Source organism: Choristoneura fumiferana, chromosome Z (assembly GCF_025370935.1).
Source record: "Choristoneura fumiferana chromosome Z, NRCan_CFum_1, whole genome shotgun sequence".
NCBI classification, from domain to species: Eukaryota; Metazoa; Arthropoda; class Insecta; order Lepidoptera; family Tortricidae; genus Choristoneura; species Choristoneura fumiferana.
In genome coordinates this window covers 27,369,832-27,383,928 of record NC_133472.1, presented here as the reverse complement: position 1 = coordinate 27,383,928, position 14,097 = coordinate 27,369,832, and the positions used below count along the sequence as shown (strand labels likewise).

The following is a 14,097-nucleotide window of genomic DNA, read 5'->3' as shown; positions in this document are numbered from 1 at the left end:
GCCGGTTTTTAAAATCGATTTTAAATAAAACAGAAGTCTATATATTATTACTATCGACCTTTTTTGTAATGTTGAAAAAAAACTAAGTATAACATCCAAACCTAACACTTCCACTAAATTCTTTAATCCTACTGATTCCATAAAGTGGTCCAAGAGTAGCCAGATTGTAATAAGAATATTCAGTTATGTAAATAAAAAATAAAATAGTTCCTACTCGTACTATTTTACTGCCAGATGTCACAACACTAAACATAGAGTTACGAGTATATTTATATTATAAAACTAGGGGAAGTTCTCAAGTGTATAACAATCGAGACTATTTGTCAAGAGTATACTTATGAATACGATGGTAATCATTGTGCCAACCCGAGTGGGGGCGAGAACGGAACCCGGGGTCTGGTCGCATCCTCAAACGCAGGAGCGCAACGGAAATGGCGATTGTGAGACAATTTAAATCGTTCGCCAGACCCATCATCCATTGTTGGCGACTTCCCGACCTCAATTCACAAGACCGGTGAACACCTATTAACAAACCGATAAGGTGTCAGTCTGATTGATGTCACCATAAGAAAAGCTTTTAAGTGATAATTCTTGTGTTGGGACCATATCTAACTGCGCTAAGCGCCAATAAATAAGCAAGTCCGATCTAGCGTTAACCAGGGATGTCATAATTCCAAATAATACATGATATTTAGTAGTAGTGATTTCATGTTATTTCAAAATAAAAGTATTCATAATCCTGTTAGCGATTTTAAATAAAGGAGATTGTTTAAATTTAATTACATTAGTCGTAATTTGTAATTTTCAGTTTAGTAAAGCACCTAATAAAGTAAACACGTTCAAAATACAGCATTGCTAAATAACGCAACCCTTAATTTTTACCCGACTGTTCCCAAAAAGGAAACTAATTAATACAGGATGCGTTTGTATTCATGTGCAGGTTGAATATCTTGATACTCGTATAACAAAGTTTTCATTTTACTCAGAAAAAATAAAACTTCACTAAGCGTGTAGTATCTACTTATGAGTATTTCACGATTATTAAGACTTCAAAAAAAGGAGGAGGTTCTCAAATTAACAGAATATTTTATTCTTTAACTAATAATAAAAATAAAAAAATAACATTAACGAACTACATGGTGCACAATTTTGCCAGGCAACAATTGATGTAAGGGAAAGCCCTTGCCTAAATTGAACAAGGCTGGAATTAGTTATCCTGAAGTATGAAATAATAACAAACTCAATATCTAGGTTTCTTTCAGGAATTTAGTTTAGGAGTCTAATTGCTAAACTAACCCCTTAGATTAATCAGGCGTAGGGTGGCAATAAGTTGTTAGTTTAATGTATTTAACATTAATTTAAATGAAATTGCCATCGATTGTCAGATACAAGATATTGTTTCCGGGATACCAATGACAGGCTGACAATAAAATTGCCTGGCAAATGAGGAGTACGTAATTGGCTAACCTTAATGCATCCGAGCGCCTCTGCACACAAAAATACTGACTTTGCAACCCTAGCTTGTAAGTTCTCCTGATATCACTGTCATATCACTGACATCACTACCTATGAGATTTTACCAAAATCCTACATGGGATACCGATACAATCCGTATAAATGAATCTGTTATTCTGAGAAAGTAGTCGATCGATTTTATTGCAAACGGGACTTAACAAAAAGTTTATAAAACTTTAAAAAACTGCGACACATATTGACAATTGAATATTTAAAAATAGTACATAGAGTAAATTCTGTCTGCTACGTAAAAAACTTGTAAACGAGTAATTGATCATTTTAGCTGTCATAAAATTTTAATAGGTGTAACGCAAGTAACAGATCATCCCGTCGTAAATATATTAATGTAAATGTGAAAGCCGGCTACATCCCAAATTTTATAAATATACGGCCTTAAGTTCTAGAATACATTTTACACAAATCAAACATACATACATTTCAAACAAATAAATTTTTATACTTTAATGTAATCTGGTCACAAAAGCACTATTAATTATTACAATAATATCATTTTTTATTGATAGATAATAAATGTTTTAAATGCGAACTACTTATTTTTAAATAAGATTATTAAAATTAATAAGGCACGAGATCACGAGTATTATTAATTACAAAGTGGAATGCGACAACTAGCGGGCGCGGAGTGAGCGTCACTCCGCGATCTTCCTCGGACGCGGACTGCACGAGAGCCGGAGGGATTAGTGAGTGCGGCACATGCGATGCGCGGCGAAGACGGCCGGGACACTAAAGCATTCATTCAGGGAAACAGAGGAAATAAATCTGTAAGAGCTAAACATCAGAAATAAAGTAAAAAATTTGTTAGAAATTTGTGTATTTAAAGTGCACAATTATTTATGTGCAATTAATAATGATATTACTTAATTACTAAATAAATAATCTTTCAAATGTTAATTACAAAAACGCGCAGACGGGACAATCGATTTTTATGGATGCAACAAATCAGTAAATAGAACTTTAATAATGGCCTGGATTATTTGCGTTGTGAACGAAGACTCCAAAAACCTTCTCAGTGTTCCAAGACCTTACAGCTGCGAACCCACTTTTCCCGTTATGTTGTTCAAATACGGATATTAATAGCTCAACGACAGCTTTTTTATTTTAATAACAAGAACTAGAACTCCTTTGAATTTAAATGATGACTTATCATCATTATGAATTTACCTATATAGGTACTTAATGCATAGTATACACACAGTGTACGGATAGTGCGTTGATAAAAAAATAATTTCAATACATATTTATATAACGTCACTACTTTGAAAAAATCTCGTATCTCAAATAAATACGTCAACAAACTTGACTCTTTATAAATAAATAATGTTTATAAAGTTCACTCAGTAAAATTATCGATTTTAAGATACGGGCTTTTTTCAAAGTAGTTTCGTATATCTATATATAATGTATAACCCATACACAAACAGCGGTCGCATCTTTTTATGTATTTTATGATTTTTAATGGACCAGACGTCATTATAAAATACAAGATAGAGGAACATGCATGGGCACCACGGGCGGTAATACGGGCGAGACTCGAGGCTCAATTTCAGCAGCTCAAAATTGACACTCATTAATATTCGATCGTCGTTCAGATTGTTCAAATTACTAAGATAGTTACAGTAATTTTTAGAATACAATCCAATTACGTCTTTAATTTTAAAAGCAAAAAGTAGGTAGGTACATACATGAAAAAATCTAAAAAAAATGTCTATAGTCAGAGTATATTTTCTAATTGCTTTAATTGTTGAGGTACTCGGTTCAGAATTTAAAAAAATAAAATATTGCTGATAAAACATGTCGCCAAGATGCATTGCCACACGGCTCGCGGTCCACTTGAAGCGAATGCAAGTTTTTGTAGCGTTAAGTAAGAAGCTGTGGCAAATGCAGCAAGCACACGCAGCGGAAACCTGGCCAGTTCTGTCCTTTTAAGGAATATATTTTTTGTATCCGATTCAACTTAGATGCCACTGACACATTTGAGGGTACTGCCTGATGAATGACTCACTAAGCCTTCAAAGGGGATTTATCTTAAGTTTTTTTTGCAGCGCAGCAGCGCACGTAAGAGATAGTAATACTTAACCGACCTAATTCACCCGATTTTTGTTCCGTAATAAGTTCTCTGTAACGAAACCATAAACGAAACGAAACGAGAAGTACGCATATTCATCGTCTAAATCGTAAGCTCTGGCTCGAGTTCACACAAAAACCCCACAGATAAAAAGCATGTCCAGCTAATCCCGAATTTATTTTATCCCCAGATCACTTTTCATTTTTTATTTTCATAAACCCCTAATTCGAACCTATAAGTTCGAGATTAACGCACATGGAGGGTTCCGTACTTTCCTAGACATTACTCAAATTTCCTGTGTTACATCAAATACTTTCTAGTGCTACTTTTTGCTTTTACTGCTTTCTGTATTTTTTATACAAAGGGTATTCGTTATTATAGTAGATTTATAGTACATTGTGCATTAAGGGCCGTAAGAAGGGGATTACTAACGAGAGTAAATTGGATTGAAGCCCGACGCCGAAGCATAATTAAAAGCCTATAGATTAGTAGCCTTGTGATACACACAATGATTTTCATCACATTGCGGGGAAAAAAATGCAAAAAATTAAATTAAGTATTTTGTGTCTAAACACTACACAGCTTGGCAAAAGAGATGCAAAGAAAGCAACTGAATAAAATAATGGCTACCAGTCAATATAGGGAGGCTAATAGTCAACTCGAAGTTCGTATCGTACCGTCCCTCTCACTTTTGTATTAAATAATATTAGCGTCAGCGATACGATACGAACTTCTATTTTCGAATTTCGTAGTAGTGACTGATTGTCACTTTTTTCAAGTCGTCTACCATTGATAATGCTAAGAACTGTGTTTAGTTTAGAAGTCGAATAGTCATACATTCTTCCAACATGCTAAAAAAATATTTACTAAAATTATTGCAAAACAATTAAATATAAATTCAAAATATAAAAATAACGAAGTTTCATGAAGCGTAGATAAGTTTTTGGGGTAAAATTGAGTAATAGCTAAGTTTTAGAGATATAAATAAAATGTTGGCTGGCTTGAAACCTTTTTAGTCTGAAATGACGTACCTATCTACTAACTTGTTTGCAAATTTTAAAACTAAACCTCCTCCCTGGGGAGGAAGGGAAATACCTACTATACGTAAATCCATTACTTCCCGCGGGAACAATTTAGGTCATTGTCATTTAGTATGGACTAACATCATTAACGAGCAAGTGTGATGAGATGAAAGATGAATTTACATAATGGAAAAAAAACTTCCATTACACGTTGTCAACCCCTCTACAGTCTGCAATAAAATACATAACGTCGTTGATACTGCAATACCGCGTGACTAGCTTTTTCCATAAGGTATAATTTTCACTGTCAGAACAGTACTAACATTGTACTGATCTGACAATGAAAATTGTACCTTATGGAAAATGATAGTTACGTGGTATTGCAGTATCACCGACGATAAAAATGATCCTCGAACTATTGAATTAAATAATATGAACCGTGTGACGAGTCGAACCATTTTTACTAAAAATGAGGTAACGCTCCACCGTACTCTATAGAAGTAGAATTTAGGTCGCATGCCGATGGTTGGACAATGTCCCACGAGTATTATACCTGTAGACAATAGTGCTTGCATTTTAATCATCGGAAACATTCTATCTTTATAATATAAATAACTATCTTTTGCTCGCAACTAAGTCCGCACAGAAATAAATAAACGAAAATTTACCCCCTTCTCCTGTTACAAAATGATTTAGGGGTTGATTTTCGAAAAGGACCACCACAACTAGAACATAACATTTGAAAACTGCAGCTACAGCGGTTCTGATTTTCGATTCAACATTAAATTTCATTCTTAGTTTCCTCTCTAAGGGGTCGACTTTAAAAAATCGATGTATGCCATACATTTTTTTACTTATGTCAGATAGCCTGAAATTGTATTTTTTTATTTGTAACTGGTTTCAGTTTTCTTTACAACATCTTACCACTACCAATCAATCAGTCATACAGTCAAATTCTTCTTTTACCTATATTTATAGATAGTCATATCTACTCTATTAATACACTTATTTCAATTATGAATTACCTTGTACAAACAACTGCAAATATTATAGATTTTTATTATTATTCAGGGTGCCTACTTGTCATCCATCATCATCAGGCGGAAGACGTCCACTGATATAAAAAGGCCTTCCCCTTAGAACGTCACAAAGAACAACGACTCGCCACTTGCATCCACAGGTTGCCGCAACTCTCACGATCGTCAGTCCTCCTAGTCACTAGGTTGGCTTTGTTAGCCGACATAGCTCGAAAAATATGTAAGTTGAAGTGAGAGTTATATAGGAACCTTTTTTACCGGTGACTGGTAAGTGAACTTAACTGGGATTGTACCTGTGAAAAATATTATCTCAGAACTGAACTAAAATAGAACAATAGTCAACACAAACAGTTCCCGTTGTGCTACTGCTACTAGATGTTAGCACAATGCTCGGAACGTTGCAGGGAAGTGGTCTATTGTGATAGTTTTCTGCGGAAAATCGCCCCGTCGTTGTGTGCACTACCCCGCCTACAGTATCTTTGAGAAAGTAGGTCGCGCTGCAAGAACTTGATAGTACTAACTTCGTTGCATCTCAATTCAAACAGTTACCTATAAACGTTACTTAGTAATAACACGTGGAAGTGAAATGTGCATGCTCGGCTCGTCACGAGAACGGTCATCGAAGCGCACTAAATGCAACGCATGCAAGTCAGCTCATCTCACTTTCAAATTATTTAATCGAATAAATGTTTTATTACAGCGCTCAGTGCCATATAATTAGTGATAGCACTTTATGTGCATATGAAGTAGATTCCAAGAGACCATTCGTAACAAGTATAAAGGTAGTTTGCTAAACAGTAATTTCCGTCTGGTGATGGCACCGCAAAACAAAAGGTTCATGAGTGAGTATGCACGGATGACGTTCGTTGCAAAGAATAACGCTGCAGTCGCTGCAGATAATTAAAACACAGCAAAATATTCATTTATTTATTCATCCCACTGATCCAAGGCAGCAAAGAAAAAATGTATTTTATAAAGTTTTTTCTACTCTTGTACTCGTACTCGTGTATTCGCGAATTATAACTTCACAAACAATATCAGAAACGCGCACTTGTTAGTGCTGAGTCTATAGTACCTTATGCAAAACTGTATGTAAAATTGTCTATGGTATTGGCTACTGTATCGAAAAAAACATTTCATAACACTTGCTCGTAAGCAGTGTCGTAACATGCAGGGTAACTTGGTTGCAACCCCCTAAATAAAGCCTTTTTTTAATGGTTTTTTTTTCGTGTAGAGTAACTAATGGTTTACTGACTTTTTTAGGGTTCCGGAGCCAAAATGGTAAAAATGGTTCCGACCCTTATAGTTTCGTCATGTCTGTCTGTCCGTCCGCGGCTTTACCCAGGGACTATCAATGCTAGAAAGCAGTAATTTTGCACGGATATATATGTAAACTATGCCGACAGAATGGTACAATAAAAAATTCAAAAAAAGACGTAAAGTGGGGGTGATTTTTTTTTCTCATCCAACCCTATAGTGTGGGATATCGTTGGATAGGTCTTTTGAACCCATTAGGGGTTTGCTAAGACGATTTTTCGATTCAGTGATGTGTTTGCGAAATATTCAACTTTTAAGTGCAAATTTTCACTAAAATCGAGCGTCCCTCGGTGGGTAGAAAAATTTGAAAAAAATCAGGATGGTAGTAAGTATATCAAACTTACAAGGAAAACTATTACGGCTAAGCTTGCTTGAGAATTATTAGTCGTTTAAGAGTAAATAGCAGCCTAAGGTATAAAATATACCTAAACTTGGAAGATTCCGTATAAAATACGAAATGCTTAGGAAAATATTATTTAATTTTTCGTAATGGCTACGGAACCCTATTTTAGGCGTGTTCGACACGCTCTTGGCCGGTTTTTTAATTTGTAATACATATACGTACATTAAGTTTTGATGGTCTGGCCAGGGTCGTCTGTATACTTGATATCATATCACCATTTAAATTGAAAGGTACTCGTGACGGGTGACACTCTTTCCCGGCCGGCCGGCCGGGGTGTGGGGGGGAGTCGGTATTATCTGGGCCGGGAAAGAGTGTCACCCCGCGTGACAAACCTTCATGGCATGGCACTTTTTCTTCTATTTTATTTAATTAATTGTAAAATTATATCGACGATACAGGACACATTTGCAGTGGAAAGTATTTAGGCTAGAAACGTCAATTTTACAGTTTTAGGGTTCCATACCACAAAAGGAAAAACGGAACCCTTATAGAATTACTCGCGAGTCTGTCTGTCCATCCGTCACAGCCTGCGTGCTCCAAAACGAATGAACAGATCGAGTTGAAAATTGATACACGTATAAATTTTCCTAATCATAGACCCAAAGAAAATACGGACGTGTAACGAAAATAAATAAATTTTAAACATGGAGCCACTTTTGCAAACTATATCGTGAGATTACTTGTTGATTACAGGAGAACCTATGAGAAATCTATGGTGTTTATGTACACATTTTTACGTCTGTCTATGTCAGCAACAGATGTAAAATGATCCCATACTGCATACTTCGTGCTTAACATTTGATTGTTTATAGATACTTGCAATTTTTTAACGGTGCAATCGGTACGCTGCTCGACTCGCACTTGGTTCGTTTTTTAACTCGTACCTCTGTAAAAGTGGGTTGTGTTTGATGTGTACGACAATGAGTTTAGCTCGAAACACTGAATTCGCAAATTAGAAAAGATGATAATCTTTTAAGAAGAAAATACCAACCACATGCTGTCTAATACGATCAACCAAGTGTAAAATGTAAAATGACAGACCATTTGCTAAGTTAGTTTCTTTAATAGTCGTCTAATGCTACTACTTCGCATGCAACCGATAGTCAATAAGGCTGCCTGTCCACGGGAGCGGAACGACGTAGCGACGCGGAGCTAAATAGCGGAGCGGAGCAAGAAAGTAATGCGCAGCGGAGGTGCAGAGGCGCGGAGCTACAGTCTGTGTCTGTGCAATATAGGAATGGACAGAAGTAAAATAGGCTCTTTATAATGCACGCTTTAGGATTTAATTTAATACATTGCATTTTTTTAGTATACGGTCTAAACTAAATGCTAATTAAAATAACGAAGACGTCAATATTAGTTTCAATTATTCATTAACTAACTGTTGCCCGCGACTCCGTTCACGTAGAATTCGTTTATTGCTATCCCGCGCAAACTATGCAATTTACCGGAATAAAAAGTATTATATGCCTTTCCCCGGGACTTATACTATTTGTATACCGAATTTCACCTAAATCGGTTCAGCGGTTAAGACGTGAAGAGGTAGGTAACTAACAAACATACAGACTTACAAACTTTCGCAATTATTTTTATAGTTTTTAATCGCCAGTTTGAATCAAAATGTGATTATGTTTAATCATATACGAATAATTAACTTTTCACAACTAAAGCACTGCACTAAATTTGATGAAATTTGGAATGGAAAAAAGCTTGAACTTCATAGCAGAAACTACGAGTAGAATATTTTTAATCAGGGAATGAGAGCGGATGAGTCCACGAAACACAGTTATTAAATTATCTATAAATATAAATCTAATTAATGTTATATAGCAAATTACGATTGTGTTAATTCGTTAGTACCTTCATTGCGTATTAATCTACTTACAACGTAAATAAAATTATGACTTTATCTTATTAATACTTCTTTTATTCATCATCATCATCATCAATATTACAACTTCACAAAAAAGTTTTAGAACCCCTTCTGTGACCTTCAAGAGTCCAATGTTACCCTGAATGGACTATAGATAGCGCAGTAGAGCGAGAAAGTAACGCGGAGCGGAATTACGGACTGTTTTCCTATTCGCGCAACTTCCCCTCTTCTTCGCTCCACTTCCCAGTTCTGTATGAATTTTTAAGCTAGTTACCAACTCTATTTCCACTGGAGGAGCACAGATTTTATACAATTCTATTTGTGGATTTTTATCTCGCTCACCACTCCGCAGTCACGCTCCCTTCCAGTGGACAGGCAGCCTAACAAACACGTGCCGCTAAATACAGGATCCCAGAACCTAAGTAATGCATGCACCTCAAACCTATACTTCCAACTATGGGGAAGGTACAGTCAGCATCAAAAGTAGCTGGTTACTTTTGTACTTTGTCGTTTTACAGCCATGTATTTAGCGCCATACAAGATTGTCAAATGTGTTAATGTGACAAAGAAAAAAAGTAACCAGCTACTTTTGATGCTGACCGTACAACAGACGGCATGGCTAGCACGCGCTGCAGCGACGCATTCTGTCTAGACGTTATTTAAGCTGAGGGATATGCGCCATAAGGGATATGGCAAGTGATATGAAATGCAGGTTGCCAGATTTATATACAAACTAGATGAAAACCCGGTTTCGCTCGGGTAAAATGTAGACTCATAATAACGTTTAAAAAAAAATTGTCATTGTAAAGACTGTCGTACCTACTTATCGAAAAATCTAGACGTATATTCCCAGCCTTAATACTATCACAAACGTACTTTCACAGCTAACCTACGTATCGGTATTTCTCTAGTAGATATTTCTCCTAAATCTTATTTGCCCAAATAACTATGATGTCTCTGTCTCATAATCAAATAAATTAGACCTAAAGGGCCCCATATACGGTACGATTCGTCTGTACGATTGATCTGATTAAAATCGACGAATCGTACCGTGTGTGGGGCCCTTAAAGAGAACGAAATGCAAACCTGTGATGATGTGACACTAACGCCACTTTGATGTGATGACTTTGATTGACATGTTTACTTCGCAACGCCATTATATTTATTCAAGTTTATATTGAAAATACTCGATAATCCGAATTTTCCGCCTACAAGTTGTCGACTCGGATTGACTATTTTTTTACGCTCTTCAATTTGCTGTGCATTTCGTTCGAGTCTACCGTACCCCTTGACGAAATTATTAATATAGATAGTTAAACCCAGTTCTTTTACACAGGTACACAATGTGCCTAGTCTAAGGTATAAAAACGAAACTCAAAAGAGAGCATTTTGAGGTTTTCCTCTCAAGTTAGGACATGGCCCTCGAGGTCGAATAATTAAAACTCAAACTCTTTATTGCGTTAAATGTTGTGATGAAGATCTTAAAAAGTATGTACCCAGGTTGAAATCCCAATATGATATGATTTAGGATAGTCTCCCTAATAGCCCTCCTAATATACCTAACATAACTTGTCTTTACCTTTCACAGATGCATTTTCCCTTCTTACCACTACTACATAACAAGTTTCAAGTCAATTAACATTCTCCGTTGATGGGTTTCCATTATTCCAATTTCGTTTATTATTAAGTAAGTTTCGTTTCGTTTATTTTGGAAATGGATGTGTGCTTGGGTCAATGGTACCTTTGAGAATGAACTGCACTGAATGAACACACGTTAAATAAAAGCTTGTAAAAAGGAAGGAGGAAAGGAAATATAAAAAAGATTATAAATAAGGAAGGTATTGGTCGGTTAACCACGCATTGCTGATTAAATATTTAATTGAAAAGCAATAAAATATTGTAAACATCAATTCCGAAAAAAACTTTAGTAAAAAACATAGTTTCGTATAAAAACGTATGTTATATAAAATTAGAGCGATTGTTTTAGATCGGGCTGTGTTTGTATTTGTTGTTTGTTATCAGGCTTACCTGAGGTCTTGCATGAGCGCCTCGCCTTGCGCGATGGTGGCTGCGCAGGCGTCCAGGCTGGCGGCGCGGTGTTGCGCGCATTGCTCGAGCGCGCGCCGCGCTGCCTCCGGGCTGTCGTCGGCCGCGCACACGCCACCGCCGCTGCGCAGAGTTTCCAGCCACTGGACCAGCTAACACGGAACACAAATATTCAACCAACCATCCGTTGAAACTATTGAACGTTTGACTTTAATGCGAATATCGTGTTTCAATTCGTATTTATAGAAAGCACTCCATGAAATGATGACACTTTCAAGACAGTTTAAATATCTCACATTACACGAATATGCTACGCGTCTTTTCAGGTAATAACTATACTCCATTTTTTTAAACATTTGAAACTTAACGGTAAAATCTACAAACGTTTTTAAATGAAACAACGAAACTATTTAAAATTGTGTTAACTTCTATAGTAAAAACATATTAGGCCGTTTGTCTTGGAAATACTGAGAAACGTGTGTTACAATTTGACCGTTAATTCAAACTATAAATTAAACAGGAGTATACGAGGTTTCTAGACTTTTTCCCGAAAACTATTTGTATGTGTTTTGTTACGTGTAAAATCATCAGAGTAGCAATACATGGTGTGCCAAGAATAATCCATCACACCGTGACTTGTTCGGTCCGCATTTGATGATTTTACTCGTATCGTGAAAAGCGTAAGCAGTGAGCTCGCCTCTTTTTCGTGCGTGTAGAGCAGCACGGCGAGGTCGAGGCGGCGGCGGCGGCGGTCGACGCGCGCGGCGAACGCGGCCACGTGCGCCTCCAGTTCGCGCGCTACCCCCAACACCTCCTCGGGGTCGCACTCGCCCGACCGCGCCAATTCCTCTGCAGCCGCGAGCAGCTTCTCGGCATTCGTGTACGTGTTCTGCGGGTAACATTGGCAACTTATTTAAAGAAATAATTACAAGAAAAAATGTTGTCAAAACGCAATAACTTCTGTTTTACGTTAACTAAGATTATATTTGCCAACTTTTAACCCATTAAGCTTCAATGGCTAAGGCTGTGCGTTGTCCATTTATTCACAGAACTGTTTCATAGACAGAAGATGTGTCTGAACGTCAGTTGCACACAATAAAGTTTCAATAAATAAATCGGGTCTATAAACAGTTTACTACATAAATTTGACATGCCAAATTTTAACTCAAAACCATATTTAGAAATAGGTGGACTTTAACTTTCAAGATTTAATTGTAACCTTGATTTAGTTGGTTACTAGTGCATCTAAGAAAATTGTGCTAAAAAACTTACTTGAGCGACATTTTCGAAATGTTCATGAGATTTCTGATACACTCTAGCTTTATGTAGATTCCTTCCTATACCCGTGTTTTTCTGTAAGAATACTTCGCCGTGATTTGCGAGCCAATCCAAGACTTGTCTGCAATCTTCCTTGTACAATAGCAGAGCGAGTCTTTGATGCAGTTTGAGCCTGGCTTGGTGGTATCTAGCTTCGAGGGCTCGATGATGTCCGAGGATCTGATGTATGACGGCCAACACGTGATTCGCACCAGAACTGTAGTCAGCGGCCGGGTCGCCTCCGCTGCTACCGGCTGTGCTCACAGTACCGTCACTCTGTGTATTAATAGTTATTTATGCAACTGTATCATAATAAGGGCCATTGAGACACGAGTGCGAGTTTATGACATGAGGCGAAGACGAATGTCATAATAGATACGCATGAGTGTCTCAATGGCTGATTATGAATAGTTGCATACATTACCGTTTCTACGAGCTCAAACATAAACAATTAATAAATAATGAATACTTACATAAGGGACAACAAATGAATTTTTCGATTTTAAAGGTAGCAAATTTACATTGCCGGCTCTTTTATTTGTGGCGGATAAAAAGTCGTTTAAATAATGATTAACTCTTTTATTTCTTTTAATTTTCAAGAACTCCGTGCAAAAGCTAAACAAACCCCGATATTTTGAAACGTTTTTTTTTTTTCATTAATTACAACCTTAGAATGGACCCGGGAACTTCTTCGAATACAGCCAAATTAAATAATGTTGAAATATTAAAATTTAATAATAACTGTAAAATTCATTTATTGACCGATATGTAAGTATTCATTATTCATTAATTGTTTATGTAAACATATTTTAATGAATCTTTAAAGTCGATTTAACAATAATTAAGTAAATTGGTTGAAGTTTTTTTTTTGTTTTAAATCCCACCATTTGCAGTGCGAAAATGAACATTGTGAAACGTTTCACAATGAAATTTCAAAGTTGCGTCGAGTAGCCATTCACGAAATACAACCATGCCATACTTTTCTGGCGGTTCCAAATGGCCGCCACTCCGCAAAGGAGTCATTTTTGTTTTCTTTCGCAAACTGATTTGTACCAGCCTACATTTTTTTTTGCAGTTCAGTGTATGATCTATAAGTCTGATAATGCCATACCTGTGGGAGGTGGCGAATTTTTTCAAAATGCTAAGATTTGGCGTAAGTATGGCGCTACTTTTTCCCTCTACTAGAAGTATGGCAAATATAATAAGGGTCACATTGTATCATATCATTTCCAAAAATCCAAATGCCATAGTGGTAAAAATCCTCAAAAAGTCGGCCGTCCCATGGTTACAATCTGGAATATTTTTTTTAGATAGTTACATCTAAACGAACAGAATACAATGATTCGATGATGTAAAAAATAGTATTTTCAAGTACGGCAGCACTTTTCCCCCCTACTAGAAGTATGGGAAATATAATAACGGTCACATTTTATCAAATACTTTCCAGTAATCCAAATGCAATACTGGTACAAATCGTTTTG

The 14,097-nt window shown here is 36.5% G+C and overlaps 1 protein-coding gene across 7 annotated transcripts in view; it reads right to left on the bottom strand.

The window, feature by feature from the left end:
* The window catches only part of trio (trio Rho guanine nucleotide exchange factor), a 142,843-nt gene that overhangs the window by 116,228 nt on the left and 12,518 nt on the right, over window positions 1–14,097 (bottom strand). For all 7 annotated transcript variants that reach the window (XR_012451900.1, XM_074094949.1, XM_074094978.1 and 4 more), the window contains exons 10-12: window positions 12,572–12,892; window positions 11,997–12,188; window positions 11,282–11,451 (exon numbers count right to left, since the gene is read on the bottom strand). Coding sequence is in view for 6 of the 7 variants with exons in the window: in XM_074094949.1 (XP_073951050.1) it covers window positions 11,282–11,451; window positions 11,997–12,188; window positions 12,572–12,892 (683 nt within the window). In the remaining variant the exon portion in view is untranslated. The remainder of the gene's footprint in view (window positions 1–11,281; window positions 11,452–11,996; window positions 12,189–12,571; window positions 12,893–14,097) is intronic.